The 22,176-nt window shown below is 47.5% G+C and overlaps 1 protein-coding gene across 1 annotated transcript in view; it reads left to right on the forward strand.

Moving 5' to 3' along the window:
• The window catches only part of PTPRQ (protein tyrosine phosphatase receptor type Q), a 794,911-nt gene that overhangs the window by 644,702 nt on the left and 128,033 nt on the right, over nucleotides 1-22,176 (forward strand). Inside the window, exon 38 of the mRNA XM_073556964.1 lies at nucleotides 10,342-10,564. Within this exon, the coding sequence (XP_073413065.1) occupies nucleotides 10,342-10,564 (223 nt within the window). The remainder of the gene's footprint in view (nucleotides 1-10,341; nucleotides 10,565-22,176) is intronic.

Genomic DNA, 22,176 nt, shown 5'->3' on the forward strand with positions numbered 1-22,176 from the left:
AGGAAGCCTAAGGGCTCATACTCACATGCGAGAAACTCGGACGAGTCTCACACGTCAATACCCTGCACTGCCTTCGGCACTCGGACCGGAGTGCTCAGCTGCATAGAAATACATGCAGCTGAACGCCACTATCCGAGTGCCGGCGGCAGTGCCAGGCATTGACGTGTGAGACTCGTCCGAGTTTCTCGCATGTGAGTATGAGCCCTTAGGAGAACAGTTAGCCTTGTTACTTGCAGGGTTAGACAGGTGACCTAATCAGAACCTGCAGAACTAGGATTTATAGTAGAAAAAGACAGCAGGATGGCACTCACCGTTCTCTTGAAATGATTCACTTTATTTCATGTTAACAAAGCATAGGCAATGGCACGGGAGAAATGCAAAAAGACGGACGACAGCCGTTTCGTGCACAATGCACTTCAACAGGTCCCCCTGTCGTCCGTCTTTTTGCATTTCTCCCGTGCCATTGCCTATGCTTTGTTAACATGAAATAAAGTGAATCATTTCAAGAGAACGGTGAGTGCCATCCTGCTGTCTTTTTCTACTATGATATTTCATGTTTTTTCTTCACATGGATAGAGCACCCGTTCAGCAAGGGTTACAGGTGTCACACTGATAGTGGTTATAAGTAACTTTGCGGGTATTTCTTCCTCAGGGACAGTGCCGGATGTTTCTTTTTTCTTTGACTGACTATTGTTGAGAACTAGGATTTATCCCTAGCCTTCCTGTCTTTGCTACAGTATAAATAACAGTAATGTCAAACAATGTCCTACCTGCCTACTGATAACTTCTAAATGGAAATTCTGCTGAGAAATTAGCAAGAACAAGAAAACAATCATGATATATTATTATATTACAAAACATATTATACTCTAAATTTCTGACTGTGCAGCCAATTTCTGGAAAGAAGTACTTTATTGTTCATCAGTGTTTTACAACTATTATCTATCCTTAGGATTCACCATCATTTTGTGATTAGTAGTTTTGCAATCCCTAGCGCCCTTACCCACCAGCAGCTTGAAGCCAAGCTGCAGTACAGATGTACAGATGTTTTCCTGTGTCCGGAAAAATCTTTAATGTAGTTGTTCAGGCTTGGGATGAAAATGTGCAGTCTCTCTATGTGACTGGACAGTTTTGAATCTTTACAGTATGCACACCGCACACTGTCAGTATTCTCCGGTTTTACCTGCGAGATCGGATGGTCACATGACCACAAGTATGCGATTTGCATGCTTATGGCCACATTACAACTAGATGTGCTTGGCCTCGCTTAATTCACTTTAATTGAGTTAGACTGAGCACGTCTAGTTGATAAGTGATCTCATTTATGCAAATCGCATACTTACATTAACCTGATCACTCTTTATCACCAGCAATACTGGAGAATACCGACAGTGTATGGTGTGCATGCTGTAAGGATTCAGAAGTCTGCATTCACAGAATGACTGCAGAATTTGTGTTTCTTTTTAAGTCACTTTTCTTTTTAGACTTGTGGTCTTCGCTGATGTTTCTTGCATCAAAGACATCAAAATGGTGCATAGAATTCATGAATTTTGTGCAAAACCCTAAATTGTCAATTTTTCTGCCTTTAACTGGTTTTGTGACTTTATAGCAGGAAAGTTCCAGGTTCCGAAAAATGTCACAACAAATGAGCCAAAATGACTGATGTACATCTGATAAAATCACTCCAGGTTGGGATTGGAATAGAGTTGCACCAAATTTTGTGACTTTTTAAAAAAGTCTTATTTCATGAATTTGTCTAATACATCTGGAAATGCCAGATTGATGTAAATTTATTTATCAAAGGTCACTAACAGTAATGGGCGAGCATGTGTTTGAGTTCAGAGGATTCAGCCAAACATTTAAAAAAGTTCAGTTCTGGTACCGGAACAGTACCCGAACTCAAACTCGGACCCCATTGAGATGTGTGACAACGTGGCAAACACAGGCTCTGATCAGCAGTAATATCAATATTGCAGGTCAAAGAGCTGCAGTTCCCACGCTGTCAAATAACAGCATATGAGCCAGCAGCTGTGACTGGCAGTAAAAAGGTTATCATTGGTCACAGGCGTCGGCTGATGGGAGAGAACTACTCTCATCAGAGTACACCTGCTCACTGGTAGTAGCAACAGCAGGTGAGGCTGATGAGAGTATTCATCAGCCGGCACCTGTGCAATAAATAAAAAAAATGACGTTGGGTCTCTTCTATTCTTGGAAACCAGCCCAGGTAAAACCAACAGCTGCGGTATGCAGCCCCAGCTGTCAGCTTTATCATGACTGTTTATCAAGAATAGAGGGTCCCAAGTGTTTTTTTGTAACTTATTAAAATAAATAGTTAAAAATGGCATGAGATCGGCCCCTCGTTTTTGACAACCAGTCAAGCTAAAGCATACTGTTAGCGTGGGTGGTCAGGAGCCGGAATCTCCAGGAGTGGACCCTCTGGACCGTGGCACCGAGGGGCCCCGGGTGAGCTGCCAGGTGGAACCGACCCCTATACAGGGACCATTAGGAGCAGGCCCAGGGGTTCGAGTACCATGGTAGCCGGTACCGAAAGGGGTGGCTCAGGATGGACTGGAGTAGGACAGTGGAACTGAAGTGTAGATGACAGAACAGAGCTGGCACACAGGAGACAGGAATGGAGTAAGACTATAGACTGGATCGTGGAGGAACTGAAGTGTAGATGACAGGACAGAGTTGGAACACAAGAGACAGGAATAAAGGAGGACAGAAGGACTGTAGCAGGATGGAACTGGAACACCGGAGGCAGGACTGGAGTAGGACGGCAGGACTGGAACAGGATGGAACAGGAACACCGGAGGCAGGACTGTAGTAGGACAGCAGGATTGGAACAGGATGGAACAGGAACACCGGAGGCAGGACTGGAGTAGGATGGCATGACTGGAACAGGATGGAACAGGAACACCGGAAGCAGGACTGGAGTAAACAGGAACACTGGAGCAGGACTGAGAATAACTGTTAGCGAACACGGAAGACAGGCTGCGAGGCTGCTGCAGGAAATACTGAGGATGGCACCGAGAGACTATATAGAGCACAGGAGGAAGCAGGGCCCAGTGTGCAAGGTAACACAGCGATCAGGCGCCTTCCTCAGGGTGAAGCGGCCTGATATAGCCCCGCCTGGTCTGCCATTGGTCCGAAGGTGCTTCCGGGTCAGGGCACAGCCGGAGCACAAGAAGCAGCAGGGAGGCCTATGGCGCATGCGCAATGCATGCCGCGAGCCCGTCAGAGGTGACTGCCGTGGCAGTCAGGTGAAGAGAGGCTGCGGCGTGGGAGCGGAGGCCGGCTTCAGCGTGGGAGCGGAGGCCGGGTGTGTATGATGGAGCGGTGTAACCCTCCCCTAAGCCGCCCTCCCCCGGAGATTAGCAAGAAATCTCTTGAGGATACGGGGAGCATTGATATTCTCCCGAGGCTCCCAGGATCTCTCCTCAGGACCAAAGCCCTTCCAATCAACAAGAAAGAATGTCCTACCTCTAACCCTCTTCATAGCGAGAATGTCCTGCACTTCAAAGACATCATCGGCACCCACCGGCTGAGGACCAGGATCAGGCAAGGAATGGAAGCGATTCAGCACCACAGGTTTCAGGTGGGAGATGTGGAAGGTGTTCGAGACCCGCAGCGAAGCAGGCAACCTCAATTTGTAGGCGACTTCGTTGATACGTCCAAGAATTTCAAACGGACCGATGTAGCATGGTCCCAGCTTGTAGGAGGGCAATTTCAATCGGATGAATTTGGAGGAGAGCCAGACTTTGTCCCCAACACGATACCGTGGAGGATCCAATCTCCTTTTGTCGGCATAATTCTTCATCTGATCAGCGGACCTCTTGAGTGACGTATTGGTCTCGGCCCAAATCTTGGAAAATTCAGAGGACAAGGCGTTGGCCGCGGGTACCTCGGCGGCAGGGGTTATCGGAAGAGGAACACCAGGATGTCTGCCAAAAACAATGAAGAACGGAGACTTGGTCGAGGACTCGCCAGCATGGTTGTTATAAGCAAACTCTGCCCAGGGGAGTAAGTCGACCCAATCGTTCTGGTGGGCATTGGAGAAATGACGTAGGTACCCCATCAATGTCTGGTTGGTACGCTCTACCTGTCCGTTGGACTGTGGATGGTAGGCTGAGGAGAAGTCGATGGAAACGTTCATGAGCTTGCAAAGTGAACGCCAGAACTTGGAGGTAAACTGAACCCCTCAGTCAGACACAATGCGTTGAGGTAGTCTATGGTGTCTGAAGATTTGGTGAATGAAAACTTTGGCAAGCTCCGGCGCCGAGGGAAGACCGGGCAGAGGGACGAAGTGGGCCATCTTGGAAAAACGATCCACCACCACCAAAATGACTGTGCAGCCCGAAGAGCGGGGTAGGTCGGTGATGAAATCCATGGCGATGTTTTCCCAAGGAACCGTAGGAACGGGCAATGGAAGCAACAAGCCGGACGGAGGTCTTCGTGGCACTTTGTTTTTAGTGCAGGATGGACAAGAAGCCACAAAGTCGAGTACATCTTGGCGAAGCATGGGCCACCAATAGTGACGCGTGGTAAGATCAAGGGTCTTCTTAGTTCCGGCATGGCCGGCCTTTTTGGAGGAGTGGCCCATAGGAGGACCTTTTGCTTGAGGTTCTCAGGCACAAGTGTCTTGCCTGGAGGAGGAGTAAGCCAGTTCACTGGAGCCACTGTGATGATCCTAGTGGGATCAATGATATGCGAAGGTTCCTCCATTGTTTCATGTGGCTGGAAGACCCTGGACAGGGCATCGGCTTTGGTATTCATGTTGCCAGGATGGAAACGGAGCTCGAAATCAAATCGGGCGAAAAATAAGGACCATCTGGCCTGATGAGGGTTGAGTCTCTGGGCAGACTGGAGATAGGCCAGATTCTTGTGGTCCGAGAAGATGACAAAGGGATGAACAGCTCCTTCCAGGAGGTGACACCATTCCTCCAAGGCCAACTTGATGGCCAGGAGTTCCCGGTCGCCGATCGAGTAGTTACACTCGGATGGAGAGAAGGCCTTTGAGAAGAAGCCACAAGGATGCAGGCGACTGGAGGCGGTTCTCTGGGACAATAATGCCCCGGCACCTGTCGAGGAAGCGTCCACCTTGAGTACAAAAGGTCGATTGCTCTCAGGGCGATGTAGGACCGGAGCCATGGAGAAAGCCCGTTTTAGGGTCTGAAAGGCCTCCTCTGCCTCAGGAGTCCAATCTTTGGGGGTAGTCCCCTTACGGGTGAGAGCAGAAATAGGTCTTGTGATCGCGGAGAAGTGGGAGACTAATTGCCAGAAACGGCAGAGAGGTCTGTTCGAAGAGACATTTCTCGATCTTCGCATACAGGCGGTTCTCCCGAAGATGCTGTAGCACCAAGCGGACACTCTTTCTGTGGGACGAGAGGTCCGGTGAGAAGATGAGGATGTCGTCTAAGTACACGACCACACAGGAGTACAAGAGATCTCGGAAGATCTCATTGACGAACTCTTGAAACACCGCAGGAGCATTGCAAAGACCAAAGGGCATGACCAGGTACTCGTAATGGCCGTCTCGAGTGTTGAAAGCGGTCTTCCACTCGTCACCTGCATGGATACGGACCAGATTATAGGCTCCTCTGAGGTCCAGCTTGGAGAAGACCCAAGCCCCTCTGAGACGGTCAAACAGCTCCGGAATGAGTGGAAGAGGGTACCTGTTCTTGATGGTAATCTCATTCACGCCCCTATAGTCAATGCACGGCTGTAAAGTTCCATCCTTCTTTTTGACGAAGAAGAACCCAGCTCCCGCGGGCGAAGAGGATTTCCATATAAAGCCTTTGGCGAGTTTCTCTTGGACGTACTCGGACATGGCAGTCGTCTCTGCGGGAGACAAGGGGTAGATTCTGCCCCTTGGAGGTGTTGAACCGGGAACAAGATCAATTGGGCAGTCAAACGGCCGGTGTGGAGGAAGGACCTCCACTTCCTTCTTATCAAAAATATCGGCGTAAGAGCTGTAGGCTGGAGGAAGACCCGGAAGGTCTGGAGGTGACCGAGGAGCGGCCGCCAGGAGTCAGACAGCGAGCTTGGCACGGGTGCCCTCAGCGGAGCATCTCCCCAGAAGACCAGTTGAGAACAGGCTGATGAGTCCTTAACCATGCAAGACCGAGTAGAATGGCGTGAGAGAGCTTAGGCAAAACGTAGAAGGCTATCTTTTCTCGGTGTAAGGCTCCGACTTGCAACTCCACTTCTTCAGTGACCAAGGTGACAGTCACCTGTAGCGGTTTGCCATCCACTGTGGCAATCTGGATAGGGTTAGATAGAGTAACCACGGGAATTTGGTATTTGTCCACCTCTTCAGGTCGAATGAAGTTACCTGCTGAGCCCGAATCCACGTAGGCTACCTCGGAACCACGTCTCTCCCCTGAAACCAAAAGCACAGAAATCGTAAGAGGTTGAGAGGGATCATTATCACCTATGGAGGCCTCTCTTACCTGACCTAGGTGGAGAAGTTTCCCTGTCTCTTAGGACAGGTGTGGACATAGTGTGACGAATCACCACAATAGAGGCACAGACCTTGTGCCCGCCTCTCTCTCTGACGCAACTCGGCCAACTTTAGGTGATCTATCTGCATGGATTCGACCGAGGAGGGAGAAGAGGACCCGGCCAAACGGGGACTGGCAGAACGGGTGAAATGGGGAACTGGCCTGGTGGACCTCCTGTCTCTCTCTGACTCGAGAGCATGCTCCTGGAAGCGTAGGTCAATGCGGGTAGCCAGCGAGATAAGTTCCTCTAAGGTGGACGGGGTATCTCGACCTGCGAGTTCATTTTTTATTCTGCCTGAAAGACCGCGCCAGAATGCCCCTACCAAAGCCGCATTATTCCAGCCGAGCTCAGAGGAGACAGTGCGAAAGCGAATAGCGTACTGTCCGACCGTGAGAGAACCCTGATGTAAGTTAAAGAGTGACTCAGTGAGAGAGGCTAACCGGCCCGGCTCATCGAAGACCCTGCGAAAAGTATCCAAGAAAACCGGGAGACTCGAGACTACAGGGTTGTCACGTTCCCAGAGGGAATTCAACCAAGACAGGGCCTCCCCCGCCAGATGGGACATGATGAAGGCCACCTTGGCCCGATCAGAGGGATATTGCTGCGGCAACCATTCAAAGTGGAGGCTACACTGACTTAAGAACCCCCTACAGAGCTTGGAATCCCCGGTGAAGCGAGGCGGTTTAGCAAGGCAGGGTGTTGGGAGAGCTGTAGACGCGGAAGGAGGAGTCGGGGCTGCGGTAGCAGCCTGGAGGGCCGACAAGTGACTGTCAAAGGAGGCCATGTAAGACAAAATGTGGGCTTGAGTATCTTGTTGCTGACCCAGCTCCTGTTGGAGACTGGCAAGTTGAGTGGCATTTCCAGGATCGGCCACCTGCAGGGCTGACAAATGGATGTTCATAGACTTCATGATCGACATAATGCATCCCTGATTCTCCCGCAGGAAGAGCAACTCTTTCTGAGTAGCAGCAGTAGTACCGGCGGAGTCCATGGCCTGATCGTACTATTTGCATGGGTAGTCAGGAGCCAGAATCTCCAGGAGAGGACCCTCTGGACCGTGGCACTTAGGGGCCCTGGGTGAGCTGCCAGGTGGAACCGACCCCTATACAGGGACCGTTAGGAGCAGGCCCAGGGGTTCGAGTACCACGGTAGCCGGTACCGAGAGGGGTGGCTCAGGATGGACTGGAGTAGGACAGTGGGACTGAAGTGTAGATGACAGGACAGAGTTGGAACACAGGAGACAGGAATACAGGAGGACGGAAGGACTGGAGCAGGATGGACCTGGAACTCCGGAGGCAGGACTGGAGTAGGACGGCAGGACTGGAACAGAATGGAACAGGAACACCGGAGGCAGGACTGGAGAAGGACGGCAGGACTTGAACAGGATGAAACAGGAACACCGGAGGCAGGACTGGAGTAGGACGGCAGGACTGGAACAGGATGGAACAGGAACACCGGAGGCAGGACTGGAGTAAACAGGAACACTGGAGCAGGACTGAGAATAACTGTTAGCGAACACGGAAGACAGACTGCGAGGCTGCTGCAGGAAACAATGAGGACAGCACCGAGAGACTGTAGAGAGCACAGGAGGAAGCAGGGCCCAGTGTGCAAGGTAACACAACGATCAGGCGCCTCCCTCAGGGTGAAGCGGCCTGATATAGGTCCGCCTGGTCTGCCATTGGTCTGAAGGTGCTTCCGGGTCAGAGCACAGCCGGAGCACAAGAAGCAGCAGGGAGGCGCGGCCGCGGCCTATGGCGCATGCGCATTGCATGCAGGGATGGCGTCGGCCACGAGCCCGTCAGAGGTAACCGCCGTGGCCGTCGGGTGGAGAGAGGCTGCGGCATGGGAGCGGAGGCTAGGTGAGTATGACGGAGCGGTGTAACACATACAGCTGGGGCTTGTATTCTCAAGCTCATAAAGGCCCATAATTTTTGAACCCCCAACCTAAAAATAGTAGCCCGCAGCCACCCCAGCCAGAAAAGGCGCATCTATTAAATGCGCTAATTCTGGCGCTTTGCTCACCTCTTCCCACTTACCCTGGTGCAGTGGCAAGTGGGGTAATAGAATTGGGGTTGATGTCAGCTTTTTTATGTCCACTGACATCAAGTCCAGGGGTTAGTAATAGAGAGCTGTCTGTAAGACACCCCCATTACTAACCTCATAGTTAGATTGTAAAGAAGACACCGACAGAATAAAGTCATTTAATTGAAATAAAGACACTAACTCCTTAATTTGAAATAAAAGTAACTCACCTTTACGCATAATCCATTGATGCCATGTCCCTTGTAAAAGACAGGAAATAATAAACCACCATATTCCTCACCTGTCAGACTTATAGATAATCCTCCGATGCCCATGTCCCCTGTAAAAAAACAAAACAAAAATAATAGACAAACATGTTGATAATCCATATTTGTCCCACAAAGACCTGGATGATTTGGAGAGCAGTCACATCAGTGGCTGCTCTCCCCGCCAACTCGCTCACAATGAGACAGGAGCGTAATCACACACTTGCAGTATGTAGCGCTGAGCTGCAGTGAGAAAGGTCACCAGAGTTCATAGCTGATCAACCTCGGTCACCTCACTTACATAAGGGGAAATAAGGAGCAGACAATTAAATTTCAATTGCCTGATCGTTTTGTTTGGAAGGAACATAAGTTGCTGAGAGAGAACAGAGAATAGATCAGTTGAGCATTCATATGTATATGGCAGTCAGCCATAGAAAGAGCTGTCTTTTGAACTGTGGCTGATCTAAAGGGGGCTTTACACATAGTGATATCGCTAGCGATATCGCTAAAGCGTCACCGATTTTGTGACGCAGCAGCGATATCGCTACATGTGATACTTACCTCCGACCGGCTCCCCTGCTGGCTATCGCTGATCGCGTGAGATTGTCCACGTCCATTTCTCGTCATCGGCTTCCTGCTGGCGCTGACGAGCGAGCTATGGACGCGGGCGGAAGACGGCGGTCATCGCTTCGTGCGACCGCCGAGCATCGCTACATCACTGGTGAGATCTGCCTGTGTGGCAGCTCACTAGCGACCATTTAGAAAGGCTTTATTCACACATGAGTATTTATGATCAATATTTCATCAGTATTTGTATGCCAAAATCAGGAGTGTCTCCAAAACACAGAACAGGTGTCAATCTTTCAATTATAGTTTTTCTCTGTAAGTCCCACTCTTGGTTTAGGCATAGATACAATCACTGATGCAAAAATACTGACTAAATACTGTTGTGTGCATAAGCCCCTAGTGTAAGGTTCCCTACAAGAACATATGATTACTTTGAAATAAAGTTCTATCTTGAAAGACTCTCCCTTTAATATTCTCTGCTATTATTCCCTTTGGTAATTTGTCACCATAGTCAGCACATCCTAGTTCCTAGGGAGAATTAGGTAACTATACAATGTAAAGTAATAAACATGAGAAAATAAGGAAACTGCATTGTCATAGCTAGTATTATTTAGAGTTCGAGTAAATCGTGAAGGAGTAAAAATAAGAAAATGAATGCCAATCAAATGCATAGTATTGAAAGATTTCATAGAAATATTGAACAAATGTGTCCTCTATTGGAACTTTTCCTATTCATTCTGTTTCTAGAACATTAGTTATATTTAAGGAGTTTTATCATTTGGCATTCGGCCCATAAAAGAGCACAAGGACCACCAAAGTGGTTTTCTCGCTTAGGAGACAAAGCTCTAAACTGCTTTAACACGTGTCAAATGTGTCCCAGTGTTAGTAACCTAGTTCTGTAAGCTATTTAACTATATTCTCTTGGTACATTGGATTATTTATTTAATGAATTCATCTCGCATTCCTGTGCTATGCATTGCAGCTCAACATGAAGGGAATATCACCAAGTGGCACGAAGCTTATTTCCAAAAACCAAGACCATATTTTACAAATGAAGGTTTTCCAAATCCATCATGTTCAGATGGAACAAACCGTTTCTCCAGCAAACAGGAAGTATATGTCATTGGAGCTGACAATACTTGCATGCTACAAGACAATAAAGAAAAATTCTGTAATGGACCCTTGAAGCCAAGAAAACAGTACTTGTAAGTTTCTCAGCGAAATATTTACAGTAGCTTTAATTTTTAAAGTTGGTTTTAAATTTGCTTCACAACACATATGCCAGCAGTGCCTCTCACCAGCCTCAATACCGCCGTACTTTACTCTGCCAGTTCAATCCACTGTCCGAAGACGGTGGTTACAGACCGTAGCATCACTGTGTTTAGCTGAGATTGCTTTCTAATAAGAGAATCTATGTTCTCATTACTAATTGAAGTGCTGCGTAACTTTATTTTCTATCTTTAGGACAGATTATGAATATCTGATTGTTGTGGTCTGTCATCTGGCACACCCAACAATCAGCTGATAACATCTTCGGCAGCAGCCAGATCTAGACAGCTTACAGTGTGGAACATCACCCCTCTGTCACACTGTCTGGGGCCAGTTCCTGAGTACCACAGACCAGCACATTAATAGGAGTAAATCTGCAGTACACAGCAGCGCCACTAAACAGTGATGGAGCGGTGGTGTTACACTTTGTCACACTGTTTACTTCCGGTCATCTGTATCAATATAGTGGAAAAATCCCTTAAATGCATCCATTTATGGGACAAGGTTAATATCCATTTACACTGCAAAATTGTTATAAATTAGATTTTTTTTAGCTTGGGTGTAGGCACAAGACGGTGCAGATGCTGCAATCACACCTGGGACCTGGAGTCTAGGGCCTCTAAAGGTCCTCTTTGGTCATATGAAAACACTATTACTATTAAAGATATGTGATAATTGTTGTTCTGTTGGAGATTTTGCATTGATGCCCACAAGTATCAAGTTACACCATTGGCTACTAGGAATGCTTGCTTCACGATAATGGTGCCGTTTAAATAAGCTGATGATTACCCATTGAGCAAGCAAAATGCTTGTTTGTCAGGAGAAATAATCTTTTGACTTGCATAAAGATTAACATTCTTGGCAATGTGACGTCTAAGGCTACTTTCACACATCAGGTTTTCGGCGTCAGGCGCGATCCGGCGTCGTGCCGGAACGCCGGATCCGGCAAATGTTTCATAAAACCGGATGTGACGGATCCGGTTTTCTGCCGGATCCGTCTTTTTCTTGACAGACAAAACCGGATCTGTCTCATCCGGTTCATCCGTTTTTCTATCCATTTTTCGACGGATTACCCCGGATCCGGTTTTCAAAATTGACCCTTGTGGCCTTCCGAACGGGATTGGCTACTGGAAAACTATATATAGCATGTTCCTACAGCCCTTCTTTGACAGGTTGTAGAGGAGAAAGTGCAGGTTGGAGAGAAGAGCAAGTTACTGGCGAAGATGGATGTTGTCATTGGAAATATTTTGAAGAATTTGGCGGATTTTATAGCGGAGGCGAATCGTTTGAGGGTGATTGTTCTGGAGAAGGAGAGAGCGAGACAGCAGCGCATCAGGCATCGTAGACGACGTTTGTGGATCCACCCCATCACAGCCAAGAGAATGACGCGTGGGGTCTATTCTACACTCTGCATGGACCTTCGACGCAACCCGGATAAATTTTTTGGATATGTTAGGATGAAAATGGAGAATTTTGATTACTTGGTGGAGCGCATTGCACACCTCATAAGAAAAGCGGACACCTATTGCCGCTTCTCTGTTTCACCCGCAGAGCGTCTGATGGTGACTTTAAGGTAAGCCACATTTATTGGATATGCTCGCATCAGAGCACACTTTCACTGCAATCTTGTTGGTGGTAGTTTGTATCTCCAAGTGTTATAGGTCAGTTTTGGTATGTAATGCTGTGATTTAAAACTAATTTATTGTTTTTTAATTCCCCACAGATTTCTTGCAACTGGAGAATCCCTTTCGTCACTGCATTTCCAGTACAGACTCGGGATTTCCACCATATCTGGAATTGTGAAGTACACATGCCGTGCACTGTGGGACTCCTTAGCTGAAGAGTTTTTACCAGAGCCCACAACAGAGAGGTGGATTGAAATTGCTGACAAGTTTCAACAGATATGTCAGTTTCCCAACTGCTTGGGCGCTGTGGACGGGAAACATATCCGCATTGTAAAGCCAGCTGGATCGGGATCGGAATATTTCAATTACAAGAAATATTTTTCAATTGTCCTCATGGCCATCGCTGACGCGGAATACAAATTTATTGCGGTTGATATTGGGGCCTATGGCCGCTCCAATGACTCTCAAGTTTTCAAACTGTCTGCCATGGGGCGTAAACTGTATGGAAACACCTTCCAGTTCCCACCACCTAGACCGCTGCCGCAAACATCTGGTCCACCTATGCCATTTGTCTGTGTAGGGGATGAAACCTTCCAGCTGTCAGAACACCTTTTGAAACCATACTCTAGCAGAGGATTGACAAGACCAAAACGCATTTTTAATTACCGCCTCACAAGAGCAAGAAGAATGGTTGAATGTACCTTTGGTATTCTGACAGCCAAATGGCGGGTCCTATTGACTGCGATCAACCTCAAGACAGAAACTGTGGACGAGGTGATCAAAGCGTGCGTGGTACTCCACAATTTTGTTATCTGCAAGGAACCCATTTCCATTGAGGACACCTCTGAAGAAACCACCTTGCAAGATTACCATGACATTACCACTAGAAGTTCTGTGACGGTTTCAGTAATGAGGGACAATTTTGCACTATACTTTGTCACCTCAAGGCAGAGTACACTGGCAGGATGACAGAGTGTGAAAGATTTGTGCCCTAACCAAACTTGTGTACCTTCTGTACCAACAGTATATACCTTTGCCAACCAAAGTTGGCTATCTTGTCATGGTCTTACTATTTTTAGCTTTAGGCCACAGGTGTGTACCTGGTTGTGTTTTATGCAAAGTATTTCACCTTTTAACAAAAGTTGTGTATATTGTTAGGAAATCACCAACAATAAACACAACTTTTTAGGTGAAATACTTTGCTTCAAACACAACCAGGAACACAACTGTGGCAAAAAGCTAAAATTTACCCACAGTTATATACCTAGTTTTGAATACCATTTCACCTTTTAAATACCCTGTATTTAACCTTTTTCGCCGCAGAAAGAAATGACAGACAACCAGTGTAAAATAATTTAACTTTTATTGAAAAATGTTTTTTTTAGTAAACTTTTTTAAAATTTTAATAAACTTGTTTAATAAAGCTTTGAAACCATAAAACTGGTCATTTTTATTTAAATACACACATTATAAATCTGTGTAGTGTGTGGCGGAAATACTGCTGGAGGGGCTGCGGGACACTTCGACACTGGGAGTGTGGAGAGAGGACTGGGATCGTGGTGGGGAAGGAACAGTTAGAGGTGAAGGTGTGGAAAAAACTACAGAATGGGTGGACATGTGGGAAGCAGAAGAGGTGGTGGGTGGTGGAGTGGAGGGTTGGGCAGGGACTGTAGGAGCAGATGATGTTGATGGCAAGTTGTATGGGGAAGGAGTTTGGTACGGGGCAGGTTGCTGGAAGTGGGGAGATGTCTGGTACGGGGCAGGTTGCTGGAAGTGGGGAGATGTCTGGTACGGGGCAGGTTGCTGGAAGTGGGGAGATGTCTGGTACGGGGCAGGTTGCTGGAAGTGGGGAGATGTCTGGTACTGGGGAGGTTGCTGGTACTGGGGAGTTTGCAGGTACTGGGGAGGTTGCTGGTACTGGGGAGGTTCCTGGTACTGGGGAGGTTGCTGGTGCTGGGGAGGTTGCTGGTGCTGGGGAGGTTGCTGGTGCTGGGGAGGTGGATGGTGCTGGGGAGGTGGATGGTGCTGGGGAGGTGGATGGTATGTAATAGGAGGGGGAGGATGGAAAGTGGCTGGAGGGGGTGTAGATGTAATAGGAGGGGGAGGATGGAAAGTGGCTGGAGGGGGTGTAGATGTAATAGGAGGGGGAGGATGGAAAGTGGCTGGAGGGGGTGCAGGTGGAGGAACTACTGTGGTGGGAGGAGGAGGTTGGGAGGTAACTTGCTGGAGAGCAGCGTGGCATGAATGCATTACATGCATCTGCTGGGCAGGAGAGAGCGTTTCCATGCGCTCCACAACAGACCTGAAAAAGGTGTGGTTTGGCGAAGATCTTGCTTCTGAATGCATGGTTTGCAGAAGTGTCTTCACCTCCAGAATGCTGGAGTTGATCTGCTGATAGCCTGCGGAGATTTGCTCTGACAAGACTTTTAGACAGTTCTGGAAAGATGCATTCAGATGCAAGAACTCTGGCGCATAAGTCTTTTCCTGACCCCTCTGCCGCTGCCGCCCAGTACCCGCAGGTGTACTAGAGGTGGCAGGGGCAGAAGGGTGGGGTAAAGGGAAAGCGATCTCCTCACCAGCAGCTTCATGTAATGTAGGCGGCCACGATGCTCCTGTGCTGGTGGATGGGACAGATGGGTCGAATGTGTGGGAAGGCTGGGAAGGTGCAGATGTACCGGGGCGGTCGAAGTGTCCCTCGGTGCCGGTCTCCTCATGGATCGCCTCAGAAGGGTCCAATCGTGCAGGCTCCCGAGTGCTGCTCACCGTGCTGTGGAATAAAGAGAAAAAAAAACAATTAAAATACTGACATGGTATGGCCCTGGCTGAAAAAAAATTTTACATCTAACATTTTTTTTCACATGTGGTGTGTAATATTTACCTTCTGGTGACCATTGTTTCCCGGAGGAACGACAGGGCTTCTGCGTACTTGTACTTGCTCCTGCGTCCTCCAGATCCACTCGGGGCCCGCATCTCTTTATTGAACTCCTTCTTGAAACGATCCCTCACAGACCGCCACAGATTCACAATTCTGTTCCCTGAAACGAGAAAGGAGTGGTTAGTATACAACATCACTGTTTCCCAAACTCCAGTCCTCATGGTCCCCAGGGGTCATGTTTTCAGGATTTCCATAGTAAATAGAAATCCTGAACACATGATCCGTGGGGACCACGAGGACTGGAGTTCGGGAAACACTGGTTTACATCAAGCAACCGGTACTGTATATACTTACGCTCTTTAATCTGGGCCCGAACATCGAGGTCCTCCCAGCGGCCCACAAGGAGCGAACAGATTTCCTCCCAGAGTCGTCGGGTAACGATAAGGTCAGCGTGGCGGCGGTCAGCCATATTCCAGAGCGGCTCCCTTTCTCTGATGAGATCGATGAGGTGGTCCACATCGAGTCCTCCATCTTCACCGTCAGAGTCGGGAGCACGCTGTGAAGGCTGTTAAAGAAAAAGACAAAAATAACATAATTAGCCTCCACATAAGAAATGAAATAAAAAGTGCAAAAAAACAAAGCAAAAATATTTATACTTACACGCTGGTGACCGCCGCGTTGCTGTCGCCGACGACCCTGGGAGGCACTGCGAGGACCTTTTGGCCGAGCACCAGATTGGGAAGACTAGAGAAGAAAACAAAAAATGTTATGTCTTTGGATGTAGGCATTTGTTTGCTGTGTGTGGTCTGCAGAACATTGTTTTCTATGTGTTGTGTGTAGTGTGATGTTGTGTTTCTGCGTTTGATGCAAAAAACTTACCAATTGTGAGCCCACTCCAGGTGTCTGTCCACCCCTTCCTTCTTCTTCTGGGAGCTCCTCTTCATCTTGTGAATCCTGTTTTGAAATAAAAGGCAATGAATAGACATATATTACAGAGAAGATGGATTTTGGAAATAAAAACTTACCGTCAAACGCTGACGATGCGAGGGAGGGCTCCCAGAAGATGATGTGCTGTCTTCCTGGTGGCCACACTCCATGCCTGTGGGTGGTGTTCCAGCTGCTGCCATTGCTGCTGCTGCTGCTGCTGCATCTATTGGGCGGCTGTTGAATAAAGAGAAACAAAGGGCCAATGAATATCTTGATATTCAATAGCCCTAGTTTGGAGGAATGGGGGATTTGATAATTACCGTCTCTCATCTGCTGCTGGCCTCCCCTCCTCAGCATGGTCCATTTGCTGCTCCATTTGGGGTGGTGGTGGTGCTGATGGTGCTGCAGTGGTCTCCTGCCTTCTCCTGCTGCGCTTGGTTGCTTTCTTGGGTGGCATGTTGGGTGTGGCTGTGGGTCCCACTGTCTTGCTTTTATATATGTCTTGTGGGCAGAGCTACTGAGCATGCTCAGACCAAAAAAACGGATCCGGCGCATTGCGGCGCTCATAGGCTTTCATTGTGTGAAAAAGCCGGACGCGCCGGATCCGGCGTGTCCGGCTTTTTCGCCGGAGACAAAAAACGTTACAGTAGCCGTTTTTTCCAGACGCCGGATCGCGACACATTGCCGGATCCGGCGAAAACCGGATGAAACGCATGGCCATCCGGCGCAAATGCAAGTCAATGGGGGGGAAACCGGATCCGGCATTGCATTTCGCCGGATCCGGTTTCTGTCAAAAGCGCCGGATCGCGCCTGACGGCGAAAACCTGATGTGTGAAAGAGGCCTTAGGTAAACAGGACCCGTGCTGCCAAGATTAATGGCAGCCTCTGCACACTGAACCATTTAATACAGATCATTCAGTGCGTTTCTGAAGCGGCGATTAAACAAACGTCAACGGTTTCCAGTAGGCAGTTGATTTACGCTTCTCATTGTGCAGTAAATGGACTTTTCTTGCTAGTGTAGTGCAACATTCTGCTGAGAAAGTTGGAAGAGAGAGATAAGAACAACCATTAGCAAGTTCACATACAATAAAGTTTCTTTATTCTGGTGATTAGGGATCAGTAAACCCATAGAATTTCTGGTTTGTCGGGTTCTGCTAAACTTGAGTCCAAAGTTTGGCTTAGGTACAAGAACTTGACAAAACTTGACCTTGGACCAGAAACCCATATAAGTCAATGGGGAATGGGGAACCAAGCTTTGGTGCTGTAAAATAGCTGTAAAATGGTTATAGTAAGAGCTAGGGAGCTGCAAAAGGAAGCAAAATGGGGGTAAGAGCGGGGCAATTGCCTTGCAACTAGAGATGAGCGACTTTGCCTTTTTCTCAAAAGTAGACTCGAACGAAATCGGCCGACTATGGGGAAAAGTCAGAGGTCCGACTGAAACACGAAACCCAATGCAAGTCAATGGGGAAGCAAAGTCGGCAGGGAGTGGAGAACAGTAAACACACCTACAGTGCCCATTTCAATGCCAACGACATCAATTCTTATTACTTAAGCTTGTCAACCTTAATTTACTTTATAATAATAGTTACACATTGAAAACTGGGGGTTATTTGGCTAAAGTTGTGTGGGGGGGTAGGGCTGGCTCCAGGTTTTCGTGTGCCTCGGGCGAAAGAGTGTCAATGGGCCCCTTTAACACATACCACAATTCATGATGCTCTGATACGGCACAGAAATATAGATATAGTACAATGAAAAATACGTCACTTCTTACATTACATGACTGATATCTATTTTAAATTCTACAATAGCTCAAAAACCGGACAGAATATTCCTCCATACAGTATTATGGCCACCACATAGTGCGCCATACAGAATAATGAGCCCCATATATTGTTCCATACAGAATAATTGGTCCTATATAATGTTCCATACAGTATATGATGAGCTCCACATAATGCTACAGTATATGATGGTCCCCATATAATGTGCCATACAGTATAGGATGGTCCCCATAGAGTAGAATGAGCCCCACATATTGCTCCATACAGTATAATGAGTCGCATATCAAGCTCCATACAGTATATGATGGGCCCCATATATTGCTCCATACAGAATGGGCTCCATATAATGCTTCATACAGAATAGGCCCCATATGTGCTCCATATAATGCTCCATACCCTATATGATGCCCCATAAATAATGAACCCCATATGATGCTCCAGTATATGATGAGCCCCATGGATGATGCTCCATTGTATGATGGGCCTATATAATGCTCCATATATAATGGGCCCCATATGATGCTCCAGTATATGATAGGCCCCATGGATGATGCTCCATTGTATGATGGGCCTATATAATGCTCCATATATAAAGGGCCCCATATGATGCTCTAGTATATGATTGGCCCTATATGATGCTCCAGTATATGATGTGCCCCATGGATGATGCTCCATTGTATGATGGGCCTATATAATGCTCCATATATAATGGGCCCCATATGATGCTCCAGTATATGATGGGCCCCATGGATGATGCTCCATTGTATGATGGGCCTATATTATGCTCCATATATAATGGGCCCCATATGATGCTGCAGTATAAGATGGGCCCCATGGATGATGCTCCAGTGTATGATGGGCCTATACACTGTGTGCAGAATTTTAAGGCAAATGAGTATTTTGATCACATCCTACTCCAAGCTGTATAGGCTTGAAAGCCAACTGCCAATTATGAAAATCAGGTGATTTGCATCTCTGTAATGAGGAGGGGTGTGGTCTAATTACATCAACACCCTATATAAGGTGTGCTTAAATAACAGGTAACTTCCTTTCCTTTGGCAAAATGGGTCAGAAGAGAGATTTGACGGTTTCTGAAAAGTCAAAAATTGTGAGATGTCTTGCAGAGGGATGCAGCAGCCTTGAAATTGCCAAACTTTTGAAGCGTGATCACTGAACAATCAAGCGTTTCATGGCAAATAGCCAACAGGGTCGCAAGAAGCGTGTTGATAAAAAAAGGCTCAAAATAACTGCCCATGAATTGAGGAAAATCAAGCGTGAAGCTGCCAAGATGCCATTTGACACCAGTTTTGCCATATTTCAGAGCTGCAACGTTACTGGAGTATCAAAAAGCACAAGGTGTGCCATACTCAGGGATATGGCCAAGGTAAGGAAGGCTGGAAAACGACCACCTTTGAACAAGAAACATAAGATAAAACGTCAAGACTGGGCCAAGAAATATGTTAAGACAGATTTTTGTAAGGTTTTATGGACTGATGAAATGAGAGTGACTCTTGATGGGCCAGATGGATGGGCCCGAGGCCAGATCAGTAAAGGCCAGAGAGCTCCACTCTGACTCAGATGCCAGCAAGGAGGAGGTGGGGTACTGGTATGGGCTGGTATCATCAAAGATGAACTTGTGGGACCTTTTCGGGATGATGATGGAGTGAAGCTCAACTCCCAGACCTACTGTCAGTTTCTAGAAGACACCTTCTTCAAGCAGTGGTACAGGAAGAAGTCGGTATCGCTCAAGAAAAACATGGTTTTCATGCAGGACAATGCTCCATCACGTGCATCCAAATACTCCATAGCGTGGCTGCCCAGTAAAGGTCTAAAAGAAGAAAAAAGTAATGACATGGCCCTCTTGTTCACCTGATCTGAACCCCATAGAGAACCTGTGGTCCGTCATAAAATGTGAGATCTACATTACACCTCTCAGAACAGTGTCAGGGAGGCTGTGGTGGCTGCTGCACGCAATGTTGATCGTAAACAGATCAAGCAACTGACAGAATCTATGGATGGAAGGCTTTTGAGTGTCATCGTAAAGAAAGGTGGCTATGTTGGTCCCTTTTTTTTGGTTTTGAATGTCAGAAATGTTTATTTCTAAATTTTGTGTTGTTAAATTGGTTTACCTGATGAAAATAAACAAGTAAGATGGGTATATATTTGGTTTTTATTAAGTTGCCTAATAATTCTGCACAGTAACCGTTACCTGCACAAACAGATATCCTCCTAAGATAGCCAAATCTAAAAAAAAACCCACTCCAACTTCCAAAAATATTAAGCTTTGATATTTATGAGTCTTTTCGGTTGATTGAGAACATAGTTGTTGTTCAATAATAAGAAGAATTCTCCTCTGACATACAACTTGCCTAATAATAATTATGCAAACAGTGTATAATGCTCCATATATTATGGGCCCCATTTATAATGCTCCAGTGTATAATGGGCCCCGTATATGATGCTCCAGTGTATGATGGGCCCCATTTATAATGCTCCAGTGTATGATGGGCCCATATAATGCTCCATATATAATGGGCCCCATATGATGCTCCAGTGTATAATGGGCCCTGTCTATGATGTTTAAGTGCATGATGGGCACCATATATAATTCTCCAGTGTATAATGCTCCCCATATATTGCTCCAAACATTAAAAAAATGAAATACCTCTCCTCGCTGGGCACTGCTCTACTCTAGACTCCTCAGTGTCGCCATCTTCCAGCTCTCTGCACTTGGACTGTTCAGGCAGAGGGCATACAGACATGACGTCATCACGCTCTCTGACCTGAATGTCACTGTCAGGAAACCCGGAAGAGGTCACAGTTGTGGAGCAGGGAGAGGTAAGTATTGCAAGTGCTGGTGCCCTGAGCAAGCAGGGGGGCCCACTCGTGGCCGATGGCACTGGCCCAGGGCCCCTCATAGTACGACGGTGTCTCTGACGGCAAATGGGCACCCCCACCGTCAGAGACACCGGCATACTGTGAGGGGCACTGTTCCAGTGCCGTTGCCCACGAGTGGGCCCCCCCACCTGCTCAGTGCCCGAGCACTTGCCAGGGTGCACCAGGTGCTGAAGCCGGCTCTGGGGGGGTCCAGCCCAGTTAGGGAGGTGGAAAAACTGGCATGGGTTGAGGTGTAGACTGGACGTTCAGCAGCTGCAAATGGCGGAATTGCACAAGTCGGAGGAAGAGGAGGATAAAGCGAGCCATTTTGCTGGCAACCTATGTGTCATCAGGGGAAGGTGGTACAAAATCCTTTGAAACCCAGGCATGGTTCATTTTAATGAAGGTGAGATCACCAACATTTTGGGTTGACAGCCGGGTCCTTCTTTCTGTCAGGATTGATCCAGCAGCACTGAAGACTCTTTCTGATAGCACACTACCAGCAGAGCAAGCGAGCTCCTGTAAGGCATATTGTGCCAATTCAGGCCAGGTGTCCAGTTTAGAGGCCCAGTAGTCAAAGGGAAATGAACTGTGAGGGAGAACATCGATAGGGGAGGAGAGGTAATTTTGAACCATAGTTGACAACTGCTGTCTCCTGTCTGTTGCAATCAATTCAGTATTAACAGTCGTGTGAGCGGTCCTCGAGAAATCAGTCCACAACATGGTCATGAAACCCCTGTCTCCAATGCCATTTCAGCTGTGTGCACCACGATCACCTCTTCCATTTGGCCCAGTACTGCTCGTGGTAGAACCTGCACCGCTGCTGTCTGCTGGGAATGCCTCTAACAAATAGTTTACCAGAGTTGCTTGTTTGTTCGCCAATATTAGCTCTAGGTTCTCCTGTGGCATGATGTTCTGTAATTTGCATTTATGGATCGAGGATGCTGGCCAACCAGTGGTCATCATCCTTCATAATTTTGACAATGCGGGGGTCCCTTTTTAGGATCCGCAACAGATAATCACAGATGTGGGCCAATGTTCCAGGTGTCAATGATGCGCTGACATTGGTGGGTGGAGGAGAACTTTCTGCCAAATCCACATCCCTCCAGTCACTCACAAACCCTGTACCTGACCTTGGCAAGCCAACATTTTCTCTTGCCCCCCTAGAAGCATCCTCCTCCCCAAAACAATCATCCCCCTCATCCTCCGCCTCCTCATCCTCTTTTTCCCCCACACCATCCAGGACAGTTCCCTGAGCAGACAATGGCTGACTGTCATCAAGTCTTCCCTCCTCCTCCTTCTCTTCCTCCTCCGCTGTAGATGCCTGATCCTTAATGTGCGTCAAAGTTTGCATGAGCAGACGCATAAGTGGGATTCTCATGCTTATGATGGCGTCGTCTGCACTTACTAGCCGTGTGCATTCATCAAAACACTGAAGGACTTTACAGAGGTCTTTCAGCTTT

The sequence above is a fragment of the Dendrobates tinctorius genome, unplaced genomic scaffold (genome assembly GCF_039654945.1).
Source record: "Dendrobates tinctorius isolate UK_male_01 unplaced genomic scaffold, ASM3965494v1 ptg000241l, whole genome shotgun sequence".
NCBI classification, from domain to species: Eukaryota; Metazoa; Chordata; class Amphibia; order Anura; family Dendrobatidae; genus Dendrobates; species Dendrobates tinctorius.